Genomic DNA, 20920 nt, shown 5'->3' with positions numbered 1-20920 from the left:
TATTGAACAGCCCACGTACTTTAAAAAATGTTTCCCCCCCCCCCCCCCCCCCCCGCTCCAAAGTATATTTCTATTAGGTTGAAAAAATTGAAGCAAACATACTGAATGTTTTTTATAGTATGCAAATATCCCATGGCTTTGTGTAGAATTTTATATAGTATTTTTTTCTTTGAAAAGTGAAAAATTTCGGAATATGCTTACATTATGTGCAATTTCAGCCTATAATATGACCAGAATTAATTTTTTTTTTTTTTTTTTTACTTTAATTTTTACCAGAAATTAAAATTTCAGGTAAAAATTTGAAAATAAGAGTTCAAATGGCATTCTAATAAAGAAACACACATATTTATTTAAGAAATGTAAAATGATTAGCAGAAAATCTTTCATTATATCATAGTGTTGTCACAGGTACTCTTCTAGATGCTTTCCAAGAAATTCCATAGCATTTGTTCCAAGTACTTTTTTCTAAAAAAAAAAAAAAAAAAGGATAAATAGAAATCATATAATGCTATTTAATTTGAAATGTATGCATATATTTGGTGTAAAGAAATGTTATTCAATACATTTAAAGAAATGAAAGGGTGACGCTTGCAAAAATGGTGCAATAGCCTTGCATTAAAATGTTGTGAGATGATGCACACAAGTTCAAACATCTGTGGGTTTGAATCCAGAGTCCTTGGTTTGGAGATAAAAATAATATGAATGAGAGAGAAGTGCAATATTTTATATATTTAAATGGAACAACCTTATTTATATCTGTGATATTTTCCCTGTGTGCACATTAGTCCAACAGGATTGGACAAACACGCAAAACTGAATGTGCATTTTGGTCTATGTCCGTGTCTTTTGTTATGAGTTAGGAGGTATTCTCACCCCCCCAGGGGGTGAGAATACCTCCTAACTAAAGACATGCACCAAAAGAACATTTTACCCATAATTAGTGTTTTGAAGATTTAGATTACAGATTTGGTTGAAGGGTGCAGCAAGTTGGAATTTCTTCAAAATCTTTGCTACATGTTCTGAAATGTTTTTTATATAAGGAATAGGACTTCTTCCATTGAAGGATGTTGAGAGAACTATCATTTTTTTTTTTTTATTTGTGCAGTTCTTGGGTTATAATTTCATAAACCAATTTCCTTGACAGTTTCCAATTCATGTTAGGGGAATTTAAAGCAAATGTGTGATTTTTTTTTTTTTTTTTTTCCCCTTCAAAGGACAGTATTGGGGAGATCGAACCAAGAGACAAAAATAGTTGATACAGATTGAAAGTAAGGGAACTGGTGAACAGTGACAACTGAAATTATCTGCATAAACTTTGTTTGTAAAAGGAAAATTTCTTTGAACTAGCAGTTTACTATGTGGCTTTTCAAGCATTTGAATATAACAGTCTTCTTTGTTTATATTAGTGACCTACATTTCAACCAAAAAATAAACATAGGTGGATCTTTTCTGTATAATCAAATCTTAGAACATGGTAGCTAAAAATTATCATGCATTGTGTGGCTATGTATGATATGTATTCCTGATTGCATGCTTATTGAGTGTTTTTTACCACTTTGCTGTCACTGCTTATTTCATTTAGCAATTTTTTGAAGTAATTACTCCATACATCAAGGATATCTTTTTCTCCAGTTTTCATGTCACCTATGTCATCTCTAAATCCTTTTTCACACTCTTTCCTTCATTTCTGTGCTTTTTCAACAGCCTCCAGAATATTTTGTCACCTTCCTGATATTTATTTTCTATGCTCTTTTGATATGCTTTCTTCTTTTCCTTCACTGCCTCTTTAACTTCTTGTGTCCACTATGGAGTTCTGATTTTTCTATCCTTGTAGACAACTTTACCACATGCCTCTCTGGCTGAATCTCTGAGGTTTGGTTCCTGAATATTGTTTGTGTATCTAGCGTTCACATCTGAGAGCTGCTCAACTTTCTTATGAGTTCTTCTTTTCAATATGAAATTCAGTTTTATATTTTTCAAGACTAAATGGTGATTACTTCCAATTTCAAATACTCTGTACACTCTGGTGTCCTGAACCAGAGAGAAAACATCACTATCAACAATAACATAGTCAATGAGTCTTTTCTTGTTGAGTGTTTTTTACCACTTTGCTGTCACTGCTTATTTCATTTAGCAATTTTTCGAAGTAATTACTCCATACATCAAGGATATCTTTTTCTACAGTTTTCATGTCACCTATGTCATCTCTAAATCCTTTTCCACACTCTTTCCTTCATTTCTTTCCTTGAGCAGCTGAGAGCTGCTCAACTTTCTTACAAGTTCTTCTTTTCAATATGAAATTCAATTTTATACTTCTCAAGACTAAATGGTGATCACTTCCAATTTCAAATGTTTTAGGATTTATTCCAGTAGCTGTCTTTTTACTGTTTGCCATGGTTCCCTGGCATAAACAATGGGGACCTTGTTTAACTGGGTGGTGCCCCAACCAGCATGAAATTTTTTCATGTTGTACCATCATTTTATTTGTGGCTTACACCAATAAGAATACAATTTGGTCGGCTAAATCTCAAATTGCCAGCCCATCCTTGTTCATTCAGCATCCGGGTAAATACCAGGTAGAAGGTGAGGATTGGACATTAGGTCAGAAGTCCTGGTCAGTTCTTTGCATTCCTTTAAAGGCTATGTGCAGGTCTCCTCTCAGTTATACAGTTTTGAACCTTTAGCACCCCTGCCTAGCTCTACTGCTATTTTAATTCATGCTTATACTCTTCTAATTAGCATGGTTATCTCCTGTTTCTATTCCCTCATAAAGTATTTTAAAATTACCATCTAACTGTAGTAGTTAATTTTTCAAAGTGATGGGATGTATATGTGCATTTCTAATTTGAAGATATTGATTTTTCAAATGCCCATGAAATAGTGGTATGCTCCAGCTCAGTGTAAGTTGGAACATACCACTGTGTTGCTGTCCAAATGCAATTCAGATATTTGAATTTAACTAATCATCTATAAGTAATATAGCAGTAATTTAGTAATGTGAAATAAATTGACAGAAACAGCGCTATGACTATTTTTTAGATCCAAGAAATAGTACCTTCTGATTGAAAATAACAGATCATAAGGCAGTGTTGCATGTATGTTTAGAAAATACTAATTTCATCACATGTACTGGAGTTTTAAGGGGGGTCACAGCTCCAGCAGAAAGAATTATATCTGTGGCATGCTTCTTGACTCATTTGGTAATGAAGTAAAATGTGACGGGGTGCTTAAGGGTCAAAGCTGTATAACTGAGAGGAGACCTCAACATAGCCTTTAAAGGAATGCGGAGAACCGACCAGGGCTTCTGACCTAATGTCCAATCCTCACCTTCTCATGGTGCACCCTATTGGGTATCTACCTGGATATTGAACGAACGAGGATGGGCTGGCAATTTGGGATTTAACTGACTAAATTGTATTCTTATTGGTTAAACCAAAATAAAAAAATGATGGTACAACTTGACAAAATTTCATGCTGGCTGGGGCGTCGTCCGGTTAAACAAGGTCCCCGTCGTTTTCGCCAGGGAACCAGGGCGAACAGCCAAAAGTCAGCTAATGGAACAAATCTGAAAACACACCCAAACTCAACATCACCAGAGTTAAAGATCGGTACTATCAACATAAGAAGCCTGAATGGCAAAGAAATGGAGCTAGCTGAGGAATTAGATAAGTACCAGATCGACATAATAGGGGTGACTGGAGATCTTTCTGAGCAATAAATACAAAATGTTATATTCAGACAATGACAATCATGGAAAAGAAGGAGTAGCCATAGTATAATAAATTTAGTTTAATCCTTTATCCAAGTGTGAGCAAACAAAGTTTGCGCCTGAAAGTATCTTCAGGACTGGGTTAAGGTGGTACACACCTTAACCCAGTCAACGAGTTGCAACGAGTTGCCCTGGTGTGTACCACCTTAACCCAGTCCTGAAGATACTTTCAGGCGCAAACTTTGTTTGCTCACACTTGGATAAAGGATTAAACTAAATTTATTATACTCTAACCAAGTGGAAAATAAACTTTCAACACGAGTAGCCATAGTATTCAACACAAAATACGAGGCTAATCTTCTTGAATGGCAGTCAGTCTCAAGTGGAGTAATGTGGGCAAATATGAGAATGGGGAGCTGGACAATGAGACTTATTTGTGCCTATGGTCCCACAGAAGGTTCTACTAAGATAGAAGTGGAAGAATTTTTTGATGGTTTAGAAAAAGCAACTGACACAATGAAAAAGGAAAAGTTGGTCCTTGTTGGGGATCTAAATAGCAGAGTAGGAAATGATTGTGAGACATAAAAATGTGCACAAATTCACATGGAGAGAAGAGGCAAGGAATAAGAAAAGTCTTATTGAACTATGTTATTATTGATAGTGATGTTTTCTCCCTGGTGCAGGACACCAGAGTGTACAGAGGATTTGAAATTGGAAGTGATCACTATTTAGTCTTGAGCTGGATAAAATTGAATTTCATATTGAAAAGAATAACATGTAAGAAAGTTTTAAAGTGAATAAAAGTTGAGCAGCTCTCAGATGTGAACTGTAAAATGAAATACACAAAGATTATTGAAGAAAAAATTAAAGAGTTTGAGAACAGGAATCAAACCTTGAAGAAAGCCCTGATTGATTCAGCTAGAGAGGCATGTGGTGAAGTTTTCTGCAAGGATAGAAAAATTAGAACTCCATGGTAGACACAGGAAGTTAAAGAGGCAGTGAAGGAAAAGAAGAAAGCATATCAAAAGTTCCTGGCAAATAAGTCAGCTTGTGCTCTTAGGGAATACAGAGACAAATGTAAGCAAGCTAAACACTGTGTAAAACTAGCTAAACAAAAGTCATGGGAGGACTTTGGCAAGAACATAGAAAATAAATATCGAGAAGGTGGCAAAATATTCTGGATTGAAGAAGCTTAGGAATGGAGGAAAGAGTGCTGTAAAAGGAGTTAGAGGTGATAAAGGTGACATGAAAATGGGAGAAAAAGATATCCTTGAAGTATGGAGTAACTACTTTGAAAAATTGCTAAATGAAACAAGCAGTGATAGCACAGTGGTAAAAAACACTCACCAGGCATACAGTCAGGAATACATATCCATACTTGAAGTAGAAAAAGCCATCAAAGGCTTGAAATGTGGAAAGGCAGCAGGAGTAGATGATATTTGACCAGAAATGCTGAAGTATGGTGGTATAAGAGTCTTATAATGGCTGCATTGCATAGTTCAGAAAGCCTGGACAGAGGGACGAATTCTCGATGATTAGAGTAGAGCTCTCATAGTACCCATATATAAAAAGGGAAATAAAACGGAATGTGAGAATTACAGAGGTATTTCCCTACTGAGTGTTACTGGCAAGATCTATGCAAGTATATTTGAGAAACGGTTGAGAAGAATTGTGAAAGAAAAGCTTGGTGAAAAACAAGCTGGATTCAGGCTGTCAAGATCAGATCTTCACTTTACGACAAATAGTTGAGAGAGCATGGGAATTTAACAAAGATCTGTATTTAAGTTTTGTCGATTTGGAAAAGGCATATGACAAGGTGCCAAGAGAGAAGCTATTCAATACGCTACAGTTATATGGTGTCAATGGGGCATTATATCAAGCAATACTTAGTCTTTATTTGAGTTGTAAGTCAGCAGTTAGAATTGAAGGAAGTACAGGAAGATGGTTTAATGTTAAATTTGGTGTGAGACATGGATGTACATTATCCCCTCTGTTATTCATTATCTATATGGATCACATTATGAAGGAAAGTGGTATTAAACATGATATCAAAATTGGAGATGTTAATGTTAGCTCTTTGCTTTGTGTGGATGATATTATACTTCTAAATAAATCCGCTACAAGTCTGCAAGATTCTCTGACTAAATTGAATAACTGTTGTAATAAATATGGTATGAAGGTCAGCATTAAAAAGACAAAGACAATGAAAATAGGCAGAATAATTGAAAATGTCAACTGTGTTGTGAATGGAGAACCTGTGGAACAAGTAAAACAAGTTCCACAATTTTTAGTGAAGATGATAAATTAAATATAGAAATAGACAATAGAATCAGCAAAGCTGGTATGGTGGGAAGTCAATTGAATAAATTCATATGAATAAGAGGGAAATTAGTCAGAACACTAAATTAGCTGTATACAAGAGGGTGTTCAAACCAGATTTAACTTATGGATCTGAGAGCTGGGGTCAGAAGTAATACACTTGACCAAAGACTAGAGATCGCATCATATTAAAAACGAAGATATTAGGAAAGAACTTGACATTGTCAACATCCAGGAATGCATTAGCAGATCTAATCTCAGGTGCTATCGTCACTTAAACAGAATAGGCGAAGAAAGATTAGCAAAACAAGTGTTCTCTGCCAGGTTTGCAGCAAAACGACCCAGAGGAAGACCAAGATATAGGTAGATTGATATGGTACAAAGTGCCTTAGACGATAGAAATATAAGATCTGATGATGTTGGAGTCTTGACAAGTAACAGACTGATTTGGAGAAAAATTGTAGATAGGAAGTTAGTAATGATGTAATTTTTTTCATGTAGTACTATCATATCCTGTACACCCCATGAGGGTACATGGCAGGAATTTGATGATGATGATGTAAAATGTGACTTGTTGGAAAGGCAAGTTTAATTCTGCAAAACAAACGAACTTCACTAGTACATTCAATGGATAGATGTCTTTCACTCGAAACACCTTCCTTGTGGTGTTTGTTATCTTGGCATACTAAACAACACCAGATGCCTCCCCCCCCTCTCTTATTTTCCAGCAAGGTAATTTTGTTATGTTTTTTCAGATTTGCATAAGGAATCTCACCCTCTGTGTCAAAGGTAAAATTGCAGTGAAATACATATACATTACCTACAGTTATACTGTCAATTCCTATAAGTAAAAAATGTTTTTCAGTAAAAGGAGAGCACTTGGATATAAAATGAATGTATCAAAATCAAAAATCAGCTAACGCCTTTTTATTCCCGTATACGGGGAGTAGGCGAGGCCATTTAGCCCTATCTAACTTTTGGAGACTGAGTGGGCAGTTCAATCTCCACTGGTACCAATCAGAGATAGATGGCCCAAGGCTATCACTAATTAAGCGGTACGCAGCGAAGAGAGACGGCTCAAATGTGCCGCCATCTCGTGGTCCCTAACCCTAACACAATATATTTAATGTCTGAAATAATGTGGGTTCTACGGTCGATTTTCTTGAGTTTACAGGACGAAAAACCCGAGTTTCCGTGAGGAAAAACCTGCTTGCCCGTGCCAGAGATCGACTAACTCGGGAACCGGTCGAAAAAAGGCTTAGAAAAAGTTCCTCTAGTCGCCGACTAGAATCGAAACCAAGTCTTCTTTCGTGCGGCCAAGCGCCGTGGTTGGCAAGCGCCACATCCACTGAGCTACACAGGCTCCTACAGGCTCAGGAAAATGAATGTGAACTAGCTTAATATTTTCTACAAACTACTCTAGTTTAATTCTCTTGCCTGGGTGGAACCTAAAGAGTAGCTAACAGTTTCATGATACGAATGTATACCAATTAAAATGAACTGAATGGAAAATAGATAGTTTAAATTTCATTCTTATGCAACACGTGATTGCTATTTATATGAACAATTTTTGAAAAAATCAAGAGCTGTGTGTAGCAAACACGTTTCACTTATTTCTGCTATTCTTTGCATTGATAAATAAATACACAGAAGCAACCCATTTTTGGATCTGTTCTCATCCAATATTTTCTCTCTCTTAGATCTCATTCCTCTGTATCAGACATACATGACACCTTCCCTTTATTACTTCACAGGCAATCTTCCCTTCACAATTGACTATCCTGCATATCCGTTCTCTCACTCTTCATTCACTCACAACCTCATCTCTTTCTGTCTTGCTTTTTTCATATCTCTCCATGTGACTCATGCTAAACCCATTCATTGTCAGTCTTGAAGCACGTTAGAAATTGCTCTGCCAACACGTTCTTCCCCATTTCAATTTAATGTTGTCAAACTTGGACAGGAACCATTACCTACCATTATGTTATGGTGGGTAATGGTTCCTGTCCTGTAAAAAATAATGTTTAATATTCATTAAACATTATTTTTTTATCCATCTAAATATTTTGTGAAATCCCCATTATAGTGCCAGTATTGAGTCATTCACTATTTCTTTCTCCCAGCTGTCTTTTATCCAATTTGTTACACTATTTTATGTTTACATTCACTAGTTTTCTGATTTCGTGTTGTATACATTTCCTCTCATTTCTTAATTTTATGAAATATGCTTTCAACTGTTTTTTTTTTAATACTCAGAACTGTATTTTGGTATATACAGTCTGGTTTAAGCAGTTAATTAGATCTTTCAATATACTATTCTCTATGATAATGAAGAAATACACTTTGCATTTGGATAAATATTTATTATAGATTTTAAAAGTATACAGGATACATTACCTTTATTGTGTCATCAAATTCTGACATTTCCTGAATCAGTTTTCCTGGATGTAACTCACCCAGTGGGAAAGGATAGTCACTTCCCAGCAAAACACGATCCTAATTTTGTTAAAATGATAAAATAAATTTATGAACTATAAAATTAAATCATCATACTTGACAAGAAATTATATTTCTATTTCTATCCTTTACATATGCAACCAAATGTATCAACATTTGGTTGCTCATGTAAAGAGCAGCAAAACAATATGTAAGCATAGTTGTAACACATTTTTTGTTACTTGTTCAGAAAGTAAATTATACATATACTTTACCCAAGAATGAGCAAATAAAAATTTGCACTATATAACTTGATACAGATATTTCTTGTCTTGAGGATTTTAAAATTATGGTGATGCACCATGTGCATTTTACTTTTTTAACATCGTTATGTCTATTCAGACCTGAACTATCAGACGTTAGCCCTAACTTGCAGTCTTGTCCTGAATTTCAGAACCCGCCATCATACATTCTATAGATGAATTTGGTAATTTAGTATGTTATCTACAAAATAGTACATACCCATCCTGTTTTCCCTAACACACAATATTCCACATAAGATTTATGCAAATATACTTTGAAAGAGACTAAGTAAGAATAAGCTGGATTCTGGCCAAATGGGTATCATCATTTTCACTAACATTAAAAGGATCTAGTTTAGTTTTGTTGATCTAGAAAAATGATTAGGTACCAAGAGAAGAAAAACATTCAATGCTACAGTGATCAATGTATACTAACTAGCACCATAATATAAACTATCCAAAAGTACCAACTAAATCCCTGTAGACATGGTGCTATTCTATTCTAAAGAAAATTCACTGTAGAAAATTCATGGAGACACCACAGGTTGCTATGGATTTATTGTAGTGACTCAACTCAGCTGAAAGTGAAATCAGAAGATGAGTCATAGATAACAGTATAATGGCATAATCATCTGCATAAAGTAAAGCGCTGTGATTAACATTAATCTTTAAAAATACCTGTTTCATAACTATAAACAACAAATTACACGATAACCACAGTAATTAACTTCAATGAAATGAAAGTACAGATATTTTGTACTGAAAATAATAGTACATCATCAGTGTGTACAAAAAAGCAAATCAAAGAATACAAGATACATATAACCAATTAAAAACAGTTGCTGTGTGCTAGAAATTAATATATTAATAAATAATATTAAAACTATTTTTGATATTTACATGGAATGAGAATCTCCCAAACTTTTGGGAAGAGAGAGAGAGACAATCATTTTGATTTAGGCTTGGCTGATGTAAAAGGGCTTTGCAACTTTCTTTGAAAAGATATTTAAAACTACTGCTATTGAGAAGACGAGCTTCATCCCACTGGATACTATGTTGTACCAGACTTTTGAGGTTTCATGTATTCGATATATAATATTAATGTTCATTAATTATTTTTTCCACAGAATGGCCTAAATCCCTAAAGTATGTCAAATCACATTTAGAAGGTATCTGGTAAACACCAACTAATAATAGAGGTGACAGTTTGTCTTCTGTAGATGGCAAAGATGAGAAATTTTGTTGATAGGATAATATGTGGGAATAAGGTGATATTATATGATAATAAGTTGAAGATAAGAAGGGATACATCTGAATAAATAGAAGAGCAATATAGAAGAAAGTGTAATGAGGTGAAAAAAGCAGTCAGAATGGATAAGATGAAAGGGTTAGAAGCCCAATGCAACAATATAGAACAGTACTATGGAGAGCATAAAACAAGGGAGATATACAAAATGATCAGAACCATTAATAGAAAGTGGCAACCAAAACAGACCACAATTAAAGATGAAAAAGGCAAAGTATTGATGAATAAAGAAAAAATTGTACAGCAGTGGACAAGATGCTGTAATTAGTTATATGAAAAAAAACTAGATTCAGATAGTGTTGGGAAACTGACTGAAGAATTGAAGCAGATATCACCACCAGCAGGTAATGAGCATGATATAGACATTTTAAGAGGAGAGGTAGAAAAAGCAATAGGACGGCTAAAACACAAGAGTCTTGGTAACGATAACATTACTGGAAAAATGATTAAATATGGTGGTGAAAGTATGGTTACAGAAATGCACCAATTATGTAATATGGTATGGAAAGAAGGGAAAATGCCAGAGGAGTGGGTGAAATCAATATTAATAACATTATACAAGAAAGGAAATAAGCTAGAATGTAAAAATTATAGAACAATTGCCTTGATAAGTCACTTTGGTAAAGTGATGATGATCATATTAACAGAAAGATTGAGAACACAATTGGAAGCATACCTTGCAGATGAGCAAGTAGGATTTAGGAAGGATAGAACTACAATTCAACAGATTTTGACAATGAGGTTAATAGTAGAGAAAGCTAGGAGAAAAAACAAAAACATATATACTTGCTTTGTTGATTTTCAGAAAGCATTTGACAGTATTGACCAGAAAGTGACATTAGCAGTTCTGGAATCCTATGGAATTGATAAAAAAACTAATAGCTATATTAAAAGATGTTTACCAGAATGCAGTTGCAGCAGTTAGAATAGGTAATGATTTGGGGAAATGGTTTAAAACAAGCAGAGGTACTAGACAGGGAAACCCAATATCACCAAGCATTTTCATCTCACATTTAGAAAGAGCAATGGATAAAATGAAAGAAGATGCCAAAGGAATATCTGTACACGGAATGAGAATTAACAATCTGAGATTTGCAGATGACATTGTTATTATTGAAGAAAACAAAAGAGAACTACAAAAAACACTGAAACTGTTAAATGAGGAAGGGAAGAGATTTGGACTTGTTATGAACTTTGAAAAAACAAAGACAATGGTATTTGGTGAGAAGAACATGAAACAAAAGATACAAGTGGATGGAACTGATATAGAAAATGTAGAACAATTCACATATTTGGGAAGTAAACTGACATATGACATGGACTGTAAAAGTGAAATAAGATCAGGATTGCAAAAGGAAGAACAAATCTGAAGGCCATGGATTACATCTAGAAAAGTAAAGTGATCAGTCTGCAAACAAAACTAAGAGTATTGGAAACATGCATCTTCAGCGGTGTACTGTACGGATCTGAAATGTGGGTAATAAATAAGGAATCAAGAAAAAAAAAAAAGAATTTTGGCATTTGAAAGAACTTCTTACAGGAAGATGGGTACAGAAAATCGCCAATGAAGAGCTCTATCAGAAGATACAACCAAAACAGAAATCTAATGCAGAAGATTATAAAACGGAAGCTGCAATTATTTGCACACATCTGCAGAATGAGTGAGGACCGGAAGATAAAGACATTTATGTTTGGTATTTTGGATGGTTTAAACAGAAGAGGTAGACCATACAGAGAATGGATAGACGATATAAAAGACTGGTGTGGAATGGTTGTACAAAAACTGCGACACTGTGCACTGGACAAAGAAAGGTGGAAGAAGATAGTGAAACAGGCATCGGACATCAACGGGCAGTGAGCCCATGATTCGTGATGATGATGAATAAGGTGATACTTCTTCAAAATTCTACCAAATAAGTTCTGAGATACCAGAAATATGAGAGATTGGAACCCTGCAGACTGTTGAAGACTTTTTATGTGTTGGAACATAGAAGTCAATTTTCTGCTGGATTTGATGAGGGTTGTAACTATTAAATTCCATTAAGGTTTTGATTAGTGTGAAGCTCTTGGAAGCTGAAGCATACATTATGTACTCTGTCAATTAAAGACTTAATAACATCAATATTTTGAGAGGTGTGATAAGCAGACGTTTGATGAATGTATCTGCCAGTAAAGGTAGGTTTTCTATAAACACTGGTTGGCAAATTACTTGAGGCTAGATGAATGTGCAAGTAAGAAGAATGTCCAAAGAATGATGAACTACCAGCGTTTTCTTTTTCCATGGTGAATTGAATGTGTAGATGAATTGATCCATTATAGGAAAGTGGTAAGTTGATTTTCAGAATGAGGCCAAATAGCGAAAATATCATTGACATAACAAACACAATGAGAGGGTTGGGGATGAATTGATGAGAACAAGGTATGGTTCAAAAAACAGTTTGCTGAAGGTGAAGACAGAGGGCTATCCATGGCAGTGCCTTCAAATCTTGTTTTTCCAGCTGAAATATCCCGATTCTATAACAAATTCAAAAATCTTCACAATATCAGGAGGGTAATCATCATATAGTAAATTAACAGCGTCAGATAATGGAATGGTGGTAAAGAGGGAAACAATGTCAAATCCAACTCTTGTGTTTGAATATCCTTGATTTTCTCAAGAAAATGTGTGGAATTCTTGATGAATGATCTGGATTGCCCAATATGGACAGTTAATAAACATGAAAGAAATTTAGCAATCCTATAGGTGGGAGAGTCAATACAACTCATGATGGCTCTTACTTGATAATCTTATGAATTTTTGGGAGACCATATAAACCAGGAATTCTTCCAAAATGAGTGTGTAACTTATCCAAAGTATTTTGATTCCAACTAACAACTTCATCCAGTAGCTTATTTAATTGTTTAATTTGTGTTTTTGTGGGGTTATAACTAATTTCATGATAGGTGGAGATATCCTGTAAAAGGCAATCTGTCTTTCTATCATAGCCAGTCTTATCCACTTTCGAAATGGTTCTTTTGTCTTAATGAAAACAGTGTACAAGTTTCAGCACTAGATAAATTACATGGAGGGTAATTTGCTTTTAAAAAGTCAAGCAGCAACTTCCAAGCATAGTTTAGCATCTTTGCTTGAAAGTCCCGACAGATTACGTTCAATGTTATGCAAAATATCAAGATATGGAATGGATTTCCGTACCAAAGCAAACTCTCATCAAATCCAGCGGATAATTGATTCCTATGTTCCAACACCTAAGGATTCTTCAACAAGCTGCAGGATTCCAATCCCTTATATTTCTGGTATCTCTGAACTTATTGGTAGAATTTTGAAGAAGTATCACCTTATTCACACATATTTTTCTATCTACAAAATTTCTCATCTGTTACCATCTATGAAAGACAAACTGTCACCTCTCTCATAAGCTGGTGTTGTAAATGTAATTTTGATATACTTTGGGCAGACAGGCTGTTCTATGGAAAAAATAATTAATGAACATCAGTATTATATTCATTACATGAAACTCAAAACTCAACATAGTGCCACCATTAAACACGGTATCCAGTGGGCTGAAGCTTGTCTTCTCAATAGAAGCAATTTTAAATATGAACATCTTTTCAAAGAAATTTGAAGCTCTTTTACATCACCAAAAACCTGAATCAGAATGATTGTCTCTCTCTCTCCCAAAAGTTTACGAGACTCTAATTCTATGTAAATAAACATCGAAAATGGTTTTAATATTATTTATAAATATATTAATTTCTAGCATGCACCAACCATTTTTGAGTAAACCGGTTGTTGTATGTAGCTTGTATTCCTGCTTCTTTGATTTGCTTGTTTCTATGCACTGATGATGTATTGTTATTTTCAGTATGAAATATCTGTACTTTTGTTTCATTAAAGTTAATTACTGTGGTTATCGTGTAATTTATTGTTTTGAGATTAGCATTTCCAGTTTTGATGATGTAATCCATATAAATGATAAACAACAGTGGAAATAACGAACATCTTTATCTCACACCTGAATTAACATAAAATCATCTATCTTCCTGTAACTTCTTCAGTTCAAATGCTGTATAAATAGTGTAAATTTCTTTATGGAGAGAAATGCTAAAACATGAAAAACTGATGACAAAGAAATATTATTATTATCATTATTTGTCACCTCCAGGGAGCCCAAAGACTCATCGAGAGAGGGCATCTACTCTACAACTCTGTCTCTGCCAACTGACAGCAACTACACCAATGGCATCTATCGCCGACCACCACCACTAGTATTTCTACAGACAATCGCAAACATCCATGCCCACAGTGAGATTCGAACCCACAACCTTTTGGCTGGGGAGCGGATACGCTAACCACTTGGCCAGCCAGGCTGGCCAGTCTTATTAATAAAATATCTTATTTTTAATTTAACAGCAAAGCTGTTTTGGCAGTGGAGTCCCTTTAACCCAACAAGGCCAAAGAGATATTGTATTATGTATTTATTAGTTTAAGAATTATTAATTTGACATACTGGTGTGTATTTTTTGATTGTAAATAACTTAGTACAAGGATTTATCTGAATGGGAATGATATATAATTTGAGTGTTGAACATAAAAAACTGAAAACCGAGTGTAGAAATACATATCAGGTGACTGAAAAATATTAATAAAACTAATAACAAAAACACAAATTATGACAAATTATCAATTTAAAAGAACTGAAAATAAAGGAATAGGGACAAAAAAAAATTTTTATATACACAATGCAGTGAGCTTGATGCATATATTGACATGGTGTAGAATATCACCATATAGACATGGTTATTCTATTCTAAGAAAATTCACTGTAGAAAATTCAATTAATCACCATATGTTTAATTGCCATGAGGAGGAGAGTAAATAGGGGATTTTGAAGTTTATGGCACATTTGGGTGGTTCTTATCACTAGAGATTTAAAGCAATGGGTGATTAAGAGTCAAAGCTGTATAACTGAGAGGAGACCTGCATATAGCCTTTAAAGGAATGCAGAGAACCAACCTGGGCTCCTGAACTAATGTCCAATCCTCACCTTCTCGTGGTGCACCCTGTTAGGTATCTACCTGGATACTGAACGAATGAGGATGGGCTGGAAATTTGGGATTTAGCCAACCAAATTGTATTCTTATTGGCTTAAATCAAAATATGAAATGATGGTAAATGATGGTACAACATGACAGAATTTCATGCCGGCTGGGGCGTTGCCCAGTTAAACAAGGCTCCCGTTGTTTTCGCCAGGAAACCAGGGCAAATAACGAAAAACACTACTGGAATAAACCCTTAAACACACCCAAACTCAATATCACTAGAATTCAAGATAAGTAGTATCAACACAAGAAGCCTGAATGACAAAGAAATTGAGCTAGCTGAGTAATTGGATAAGTATCAGATCGATATAATAGGGATGACTGAAACAAAAAAAAAGGCAAAAACTGGTGAGATCTTTCTGAGCAATAAATACAGAATGTTATATTCAAGCAATAACAGTCAAGGAAAAGAAGGAGTAGCCATAGTATTCAACACTAAATATGAGGCTCATCTTCTTGAATGGCAGACAATTCCAAGTAGAGTGATTTAGGCAAATATCAGAATAGGGAACTGAACAATGAGGCTTATTTGTGCCAATGGTCCTCAAGAAGGTTCTGCTAAGTTAGAAGTGAAGGAATTTTTTGAGGCTTTAGAGAAAGCAACTGACACTTTGAAAAAGGAAAAAGTTGGTCTTTGTTGGGGATCTACAGGGTGTTCGGGATAAATTTGACATATTTATAATTAATTATATTTTTCCGTAAGTTACATGTATTAACACACACTTCTCTTCATTTAAAAGTTTGGACCCTTCTTCATTCATATACAAGATGTCAGAAAGGATGGATAGCTGGAACCCACCTGAATCATGGAAGAGAATAACTTGTATCATGATGATTCGTGCCCTCCATCAAAATAAGGATATTACGACTGCTGCCCAATGCTCCCTGAATACAGTAAAAACAATCAGGCATGAACTAGAGACTTGCAATGGTGACTACGAGGATGTAGCAAGAAGAAAGATCCCTAGCAGACGATCTGATTGCGTTCGTACAGCAGAATTCCTTGCAAATCTGCAGGAACAGGTGTTGAAGAACCCTGGCATTGGAATTCGGGCTTTGTTCGTGGAGTTGCTAACTGTAGTCAAGCCCTGGATAACAAGGGTAGGCAATGGTAGGCCGTATGTATGGCAGCAGGATTCAGCCCCTTGCCACACCTCTGGGAAAAGTCAAAAATGGTTGTCTGAAAATTTCTACGACTTCACCAGTCCAAATGTTTGGCCTCCAAACTCCCCAGACCTTAACCCCATGGATTATTTTGTATGGGGCGCAGTTGAAAAAGACACCAATCGCACTTCCAGTAATACAAAAGCCCAGTTAATGGATAAAATTAAAACAGTTTTTGCGGCCCTTCCCAGGGAGACTGTAGCATCAGCTTGTTCGAGGTTCCGAAGCAGAATTGAAGCTGTGATCGATGCTAATGGTGGTTATTTTGAGTAAATCTTGTTGATAGTATTGTAATTAACTCTGCCTGTAATGTTTTTTTGTCAATTCATTAAATTTAATAGATACAAAGAAGATTTTCTTTTTCCTTACGAAACTGTCAAATTTATCCCGAACACCCTGTAAATAGCAGAGTAGGAAATGATTCTCAGGCATCTAGAAATATTTTTGGAAAATTGGAAGAAAAGAGCAAACCTAATAATAATACTTGATGGATTTCTGCTCAGGACATGGACTGGTTATTACTAACACCATGTTCCAACATAACATTTTTATGTTGGAACAAATGTGTTAGTGAAGGGAAAAAAAGCATATGAAAAAATTTCCTGGCAAATAAATCGGCTTGTGCTCTTAGAGAATACAAAGACAAATGTAAGAAAGCTAAGCAAAAGTCATGGTAAGACTTTGGTAAGAACATAGAAAATAAATATCAAGAAGGGGGCAAGATATTCTGGAAGTTGTTGAAGAAGCTCAAAAATAGAGGAAAGAGTGCTGTAAAAGGAATTAGAGATGATAAAGGTGATATGAAAACTGGAGAAAAAGATAGACTTTGAAAAATTGCTAAATGAAACTAGTAGTGATGACAGCACAGTGATAAAAAAAACACTGACCATTCATGCAATCAGGAATATATATCCATACTTGAAGTAGAAAAAGCCTGAAATGTGGAAAGGCATGTATATGATATTTGATCAGAAATGCTCAAGTATGGAGGTATAAAAGTCTTACAGTGGCTGCACTGCATAGTTCAGAAGGCCTGGACAGAGGGACGAATTCCAGATGATTGTCTTAGAGCTCTCATAGTACCGATATATAAAAAGGGAAATAAAAGTGAATGTGAGAATTACAGAGGTATTTCCCTACTGAGTGTTCCTGGTAAGATTTATGCAAGTACACTTAAGAAAAGGTTAAGAAGGATTGTGGAAGAAAAGCTTAATGAAGAACAAGCTGGATTCAGGCCAAATAGAGGCTGTCAGGATCAGATTTTCACTTTACAACAAATAGTTGAGAAATCATGGGAGTATAACAAAGATCTGTATTTAAGTTTTGTAGATCTGGAAAAAGCATATCAGAAAGTGCCAATAGAAAATCTATTCAAAATGCCATTTGTATGGTTGTCAGTGAAGTATTATATCAAGCAATACTTATTCTTTATTTGAGTTATAATCAGCAGTTAGAATTGAAGGAAGTACAGGAAGATGGTTTAATGTTAAATCTGGTGTCAGACAAGGATGTACATTAATTATCCCCTCTGTTATTCATTATCTATATGGATCACATTATGAAGTGGTATTAAATCTGATATCAAAATTGGAGATGTTAATGTCAGCTCTTTGCTTTTATGCGGATGATGTTATACAGGGTGTTCGGGATAAATTTGACATATTTATAATTAATTATATTTTTCTGTAAGTTACATGTATTAACACACACTTCTCTTCATTTAAAAGTTTGGACCCTTCTTCATTCATATACAAGATGTCAGAAAGGATGGATAGCTGGAACCCACCTGAATCATGGAAGAGAATAACTTGTATCATGATGATTCGTGCCCGCCATCAAAATAAGGATATTACGACTGCTGCCCAATGCTCCCTGAATACAGTAAAAACAATCAGGCATGAACTAGAGACTTGCAATGGTGACTACGAGGATGTAGCAAGAAGAAAGATCCCTAGCAGACGATCTGATTGCGTTCGTACAGCAGAATTCCTCGCAAATCTGCAGGAACAGGTGTTGAAGAACCCTGGCATTGGAATTCGGGCTTTGTTCGTGGAGTTGCTAACTGTAGTCAAGCCCTGGATAACAAGGGTAGCCAATGGTAGGCCGTATGTATGGCAGCAGGATTCGGCCCCTTGCCACACCTCTGGGTAAAGTCAAAAATGGTTGTCTGAAAATTTCTACGACTTCACCAGTCCAAATGTTTGGCCTCCAAACTCCCCAGACCTTAACCCCATGGATTATTTTGTATGGGGCGCAGTTGAAAAAGACACCAATCGCACTTCCAGTAATACAAAAGCCCAGTTAATGGATAAAATTAAAACAGTTTTTGCGGCCCTTCCCAGGGAGACTGTAGCATCAGCTTGTTCGAGGTTCCGAAGCAGAATTGAAGCTGTGATCGATGCTAATGGTGGTTATTTTGAGTAAATCTTGTTGATAGTATTGTAATTAACTCTGCCTGTAATGTTTTTTTGTCAATTCATTAAATTTAATAGATACAAAGAAGATTTTCTTTTTCCTTACGAAACTGTCAAATTTATCCCGAACACCCTGTACTTCTAAATAAATCTGTTACAAGTCTGCAAGATTCTCTGACTAAATTGAATAGCTGTTGTAATAGATATGGTATAAAGGTCAGCAATAACAAGACAAAGACAGTGAAAATAGAAGCATTGAAAATATCAACTACATTGTGAATGGAGAACCTATAGAACAAGTAAAATATTTCAGCTACTTAGGTACGATTTTTAGTGAAGATAGTAAATTAAATATGGAAATAGACAACAGGATCAACAAAGCTGGCATGGTAGGAAGTCAACTGAATAAATTTATATGGAATAAGAGAGAAATTAGTCAAAAAACTAAATTAGCTGTATACAAGATGGTGTTCGAACCAATTTTAACTTATGGATCTGAGAGCTGGGTTAAAAGTAAAACACTTCACCAAAGACTAGAGATGGCAGATATGAGAGTCCTGAGTAAGATTAGGGACATGAACAGATGGCATCAATGGCAATATCATATTAAAAACATGGATAATTGGAAAGAACTTGACATTGTTAGCATCCAGGAATGTGCTAGCAGAGCTAATCTCTGCCAGGTTGGCAGGAAAAAGACCCAGAGGAAGACAAAGATTATAGGTGGATTGATATGGTAAAATGTGCTTTAGAAGATAGAAATATAAGATCTGACAATGTTGGAACCTTGACAGGTAATAGATTGATTTGGAGGAAAATTGTAGATAGGAAGTTAGTAATGATGTAAATTTGTCGTGTAGTACAATTATATCTTGTACATCCCTTTAGGGTATATGTCAGAAATTTGATGATGATGATTTAGAGCAATGTAATTTGATTTCTGCTTGCTTGGAAATCAATAACGGTAACCCTCTTAATTTCTGGGGAATGTTTAGATTGCTGTTGTTATTAGTCTGCTTTTGCTTGCGTTTATCTTTGTGGCTGAAGCAAGTAGTCTGATATGGGAATATCGCAATGTCGATAATGTTCAGCACTTTATGGAATGAATGGTGGATCCAATATAACAGGTATTACATCTTGATTGGCACTTACTTATGACAAAGTAGCATGCTGGTCTGAGCTACTGTAGTTGTTTAATTTAGTATACACCCAATTTTCCATTTACACTGTAGATTGGATCCAGCAAAAATCATGTAAATGAAAACTATGTAAAAAAAATACAGTGCATATGAACAAATAGAAGAATGGTTCCAGATGTTAAAACCCAATATAAACAAGTTATTTTCAAACAAAACATGCATATATATATATATCTTAAAGAAAATAGTGTGTTACTAATAAAGGAAAAATTCGAAAAGGTCCAAATACATCTGTGCATATGGTTATTAGTTAAATTTTATTCACCATCACTTTCTGACTAGCCACATTCTTAGAATTAAATCACTTCCATCACTTGAAACACTTTGGCTGTCCTGTTCATACTGCAATGCTGAAATGTTTTTCTTCAGTAAAAGGGACTAAATTAGCACTAATTTCCATTAATTCTGAAGGTTGATTTTTTTATTTTTTTTAACATGAACTCTGTAATTAATCGTTGAAATCCTGTTTTGACTAGATCTTTGTATAATTCTTCATATCGCGGCATACATGACTTCATTTCACTCTTAAACTGTTTAGCTCATTCAGTATTTGGATCATGCATAAGAAAATTATTTGCAATTTTACTAGCCATTTGAAGCCCTTCTTTAATTAATCCTGCAGTGAGTGGAATCTCTTCATCATCATTACTTTTTTCTTTTTCATTGAGATTCTCCAGGACAGCTTCTGTTATTTCGTCATCACTAACAAATAGCCTTGTCAACCGTCAATTCTTCAATATCTGCAGACGGAAAAAATCATCAAATCCTTCTCTGCCAACTGCATGTGCTAATCTGATGATATTGGGATATTCAGTTGTATACAAAGGTATAGGGTTTTTCTTTTTCACACATTCTGGCCAAGTAGCTTTCCAGCATGCATTTAAAGTTGGTGGTTTCAATTCTGATAATGCCAACTTAGCAAGTTTGATGCAATCCAAAATAGAAAATTTTTTCCACACATCAATAACCGT

At 35.1% G+C, this 20920-nt stretch overlaps 2 protein-coding genes across 4 annotated transcripts in view; one reads left to right on the top strand and one right to left on the bottom strand.

Annotated features, from left to right (window-relative positions):
- The window catches only part of LOC150105461 (GTP-binding protein 10), a 210743-nt gene that overhangs the window by 180204 nt on the left and 9619 nt on the right, over nt 1–20920 (top strand). The window lies entirely within an intron of this gene.
- LOC150105460 (2-amino-3-carboxymuconate-6-semialdehyde decarboxylase-like) overlaps nt 330–20920 on the bottom strand; it is a 130587-nt gene continuing 109996 nt past the window's right edge. Inside the window, exons 8-9 of the mRNA XM_090394163.1 lie at nt 8426–8524; nt 330–465 (exon numbers count right to left, since the gene is read on the bottom strand). Of these exons, the coding sequence (XP_090250289.1) occupies nt 403–465; nt 8426–8524 (162 nt within the window). The 3' untranslated portion in view covers nt 330–402. The remainder of the gene's footprint in view (nt 466–8425; nt 8525–20920) is intronic.

Source organism: Typopeltis vanoorti, chromosome 6 (genome assembly GCF_054136105.1).
Source record: "Typopeltis vanoorti isolate ZY-2024b chromosome 6, IOZ_Tvanoo_1.0, whole genome shotgun sequence".
Taxonomy (NCBI): Eukaryota; Metazoa; Arthropoda; class Arachnida; order Uropygi; family Thelyphonidae; genus Typopeltis; species Typopeltis vanoorti.
The sequence above is the reverse complement of the archived record's forward strand: the minus strand, read 5'-3'. Positions and strand labels throughout refer to the sequence as shown.